This window comes from Carlito syrichta, unplaced genomic scaffold (assembly GCF_000164805.1).
Source record: "Carlito syrichta isolate Samal-C Ts95f unplaced genomic scaffold, Tarsius_syrichta-2.0.1 Scaffold313454, whole genome shotgun sequence".
Lineage (NCBI taxonomy): Eukaryota > Metazoa > Chordata > Mammalia > Primates > Tarsiidae > Carlito > Carlito syrichta.
The window spans coordinates 4,778-7,785 of NW_007257550.1; the positions used below are offsets into that span (position 1 = coordinate 4,778).

The following is a 3,008-nucleotide window of genomic DNA, read 5'->3' on the forward strand; positions in this document are numbered from 1 at the left end:
TGCCGGTCCGCGGAGACGTTTAGCCCAAGTGCAACGATCACGCAGGCTCGGGTCCCTGTTCGTGCTGCCTTTTAATTACCATTCGTTCAGCATACGTTTATTGAGCACCTACGATGTGTCTAGCACTGTGCCGGGCGCTGGGGACACCAGGACGACCAAGTCAGGCCACCGGTACCACTGAGATCCCTTCCTTTCCTCTCCCCGAGCTCGCCCGGCGTTCCCGGGTACCCGCCCGGCCGTCCCCCTCCGTCTCGCTCCGCTCATCTCCCTCTCCTCTCCCCCTAGGACGAGGTGAAGCTGCCAGCCAAACTGAGCATCAGCAAGTCGCTGAAGGAGTCGGAGGCGCTGCCCGAGAAGGAGGGAGACGAGCTGGGCGAGGGCGCGCGGCCCGAGGAGGACGCGGCGGCGCTGGAGCTGTCGTCCGACGAGGCGGTGGAGGTGGAGGAGGTCATCGAGGAGTCGCGCGCCGAGCGCATCAAGCGCAGCGGCCTGCGGCGCGTGGACGACTTCAAGAAGGCCTTCTCCAAGGAGAAGATGGAGAAGACGCGGGTGCGCACGCGCGAGAACCTGGAGAAGACGCGCCTCAAGACCAAGGAGAACTTGGAGAAGACGCGCCACACGCTGGAGAAGCGCATGAACAAGCTGGGCACGCGCCTGGTGCCCGCCGAGCGGCGCGAGAAGCTCAAGACGTCCCGCGACAAGCTGCGCAAGTCCTTCACCCCCGACCACGTGGTGTACGCGCGCTCCAAGACGGCCGTGTACAAGGTGCCGCCCTTCACCTTCCACGTCAAGAAGATCCGCGAGGGCGAGGTGGAGGTGCTCAGGGCCACCGAGATGGTGGAAGTGGGCGCCGACGACGACGACGAGGAGGCCGGCGCGGGCCGCGGGGAGGCCGGCGACCTGCTGCGCGGGAGCAGCCCCGACGTGCACACGCTGCTGGAGATCACCGAGGAGTCGGACGCCGTGCTGGTGGACCGCAGCGACAGCGACTGAGCGGCCCGCCCGCCCCGCCGCCCCCCTTCTCCCCCTCTCGAACTTTCTCTGTCGCGTTCTCTCTTGGCCCAAGCTGGCTGAGGTTTTTTTTTCTAAGTTGGAAGCACCCCTCTACCCCTTCCGGGGCACCCCGCCAAGTCTCATGGCTTTTAAGGCCCCAGGGGGAGGCAGCCCCTCTCTGAACGAAGTCTGGGTGTCCTGGTTGTCCAAGTCGGGGATATGAGAGGAAATTGCTGTGATTCTGAGGTTGGGCCCCCCTTTTGGGGGGCTGCCCTCTCCTCTCCCCAGCCTCCCCCACCATGCCAGCCGCTGTCATTCCTGCTCTCTGAGCGCTCTCTTTCCTTCTCCTCCTGACCCCTGGGGGCTTCAAAGTCACAATGACCCGGAAGAGGAAAGAGCGAATCCTAAAGGGGACCCTGACCCACATGGACGGCCCCTTACTAGAAAGACATGAAAGCAGCTTTAGGGGAAATTGAGGCAGTGGGGAAGAGAGGGCAGAGTGAGCCTTCTCACCCTGGATGAGGGTCCAGCACAGCACAGGCTCTATCTGTAGAAGGTCCCTAAAGGAAGGCTGGATCCGAGAGGAGCCGTTGGGGGGAGGTGGCTGGACAGGACATAAAAGTCGGGGGAGGGACACACTTCCATGTTATGCATCGGCATGCAGGAGCACGTGGCTGTGGCTTTGGGAAGAAGCATGGGAAACAGAGAGCAGTGCCCTCATTGGCACCATAGAAGCCCACTTTACAGGGGTCTCAGAGGGCAGCAGGACCATTATCAGGATGAAGAGGGAGGACAGTGTGAGAAAGGGATGATTCAGAGGAGGGAGAGGTAAGCCTCAGGGTCCCTCAGCTGGGTTCTGGGTGGCACCCCCAGGGTCAGCCCATTTCTCAAAGTCCAGAAAATGGGGGTCCCAGAAGAGGGCAGCAGCAGGCTGGGAGTTAGGAGGGAGATCAAGGTGCTGGTGGCCCAGCCACCAAGCTGAAAGCTAAAGGGGACATGGGAGGGCAGGGAGCCATCGGCCAGGCGCAGGCCTGGCAGTTTCTTCTCAAGATCCTTCCTGGTATCAGAGGCTGCAGACCTTGCCCAGACTTTGGTGGTTTCCTCGTCCTTGGGGATGCCTTTCCCAAGTCTTTGGGGGTGAGCGGAGGCTTGACTTCTATCCCGACCAGGTTCTCCTCAGGACACCTGAGTCCCCTTGTGCCTACTCATTAAAGGGATTTGTCAGAAGCAGGGACAATCCCAGTCACGGCCTGGAGGGTGGGCTATCCTCCTTCCCCCACCTCCTTATCTTCCTGCCTGCTTTTTAGAATTGCAGCTAATTGTTTTAAGGGGTGGGGGGAGGGAGCCTGGGACACAAACCTTTTATACAATACAAAGCTTTGCTTTTTTTTTTTCTTCCTTTTCTGGTTCCCTTCTGTCCTTGGAATGGTTGAAGACATCCTCCTGAGGGAGGATGGGGATTGTGGGACATGGTCCCTTGGTGCTGATGGGCTGAAGGGGCCTGAGTTGTGGGCTGATGCCATTTTTCACGGGCTCTGGGGAACCTCTCACGCTGCTGTCCTGGTGAGCAGCCCGACCAATAAACCTGCTTTTCTAAAAGGATCTATGTTGGATGGTGTTCTCCAGAGGCAGTTCCCTGGAATGTTACAGAGGACCCGAGGGAACCGGGGAGGGCACGGGGGGGGGGGGGGGGGGTGTTGGTATAAATTTGCTGCACTTGCCTAGTGTGAGGGGCAAGGGGGAAATAACAATAGCCAATTTATTGAGCCCTTACTCTCTGCCAGGGATTGTTCTAAGCACTTTGCTTTACAGTTGCTGATTTAATAACATAACAACCCCATGAGGCAGATTCCATCAGTATCATCCCATTTTATTAATTTTATTTTATTTTTTATTTTATTTTATGTTTTAGTCTGAATCTCACTCTTGCCCAGGCTGGAGTGCCCCGGCACACTCGCGGCCACCGCAGCCTCAACCTGCTGGGTTCAGGTGATCTGCCTCAGCCTTTCTTTCTT

At 58.7% G+C, this 3,008-nt stretch overlaps 1 protein-coding gene across 1 annotated transcript in view; it reads left to right on the forward strand.

The window, feature by feature from the left end:
• Window positions 1–1,164, forward strand: part of CAVIN1 (caveolae associated protein 1) — a gene marked incomplete at its 5' end in the record, with an annotated part of 5,782 nt that extends 4,618 nt beyond the window's left edge. Inside the window, one exon of the mRNA XM_021718789.1 lies at window positions 286–1,164. Coding sequence (XP_021574464.1) covers window positions 286–993 — 708 coding nt within the window. The remainder of the gene's footprint in view (window positions 1–285) is intronic.
• Window positions 1,165–3,008: the final 1,844 nt, after the last annotated feature.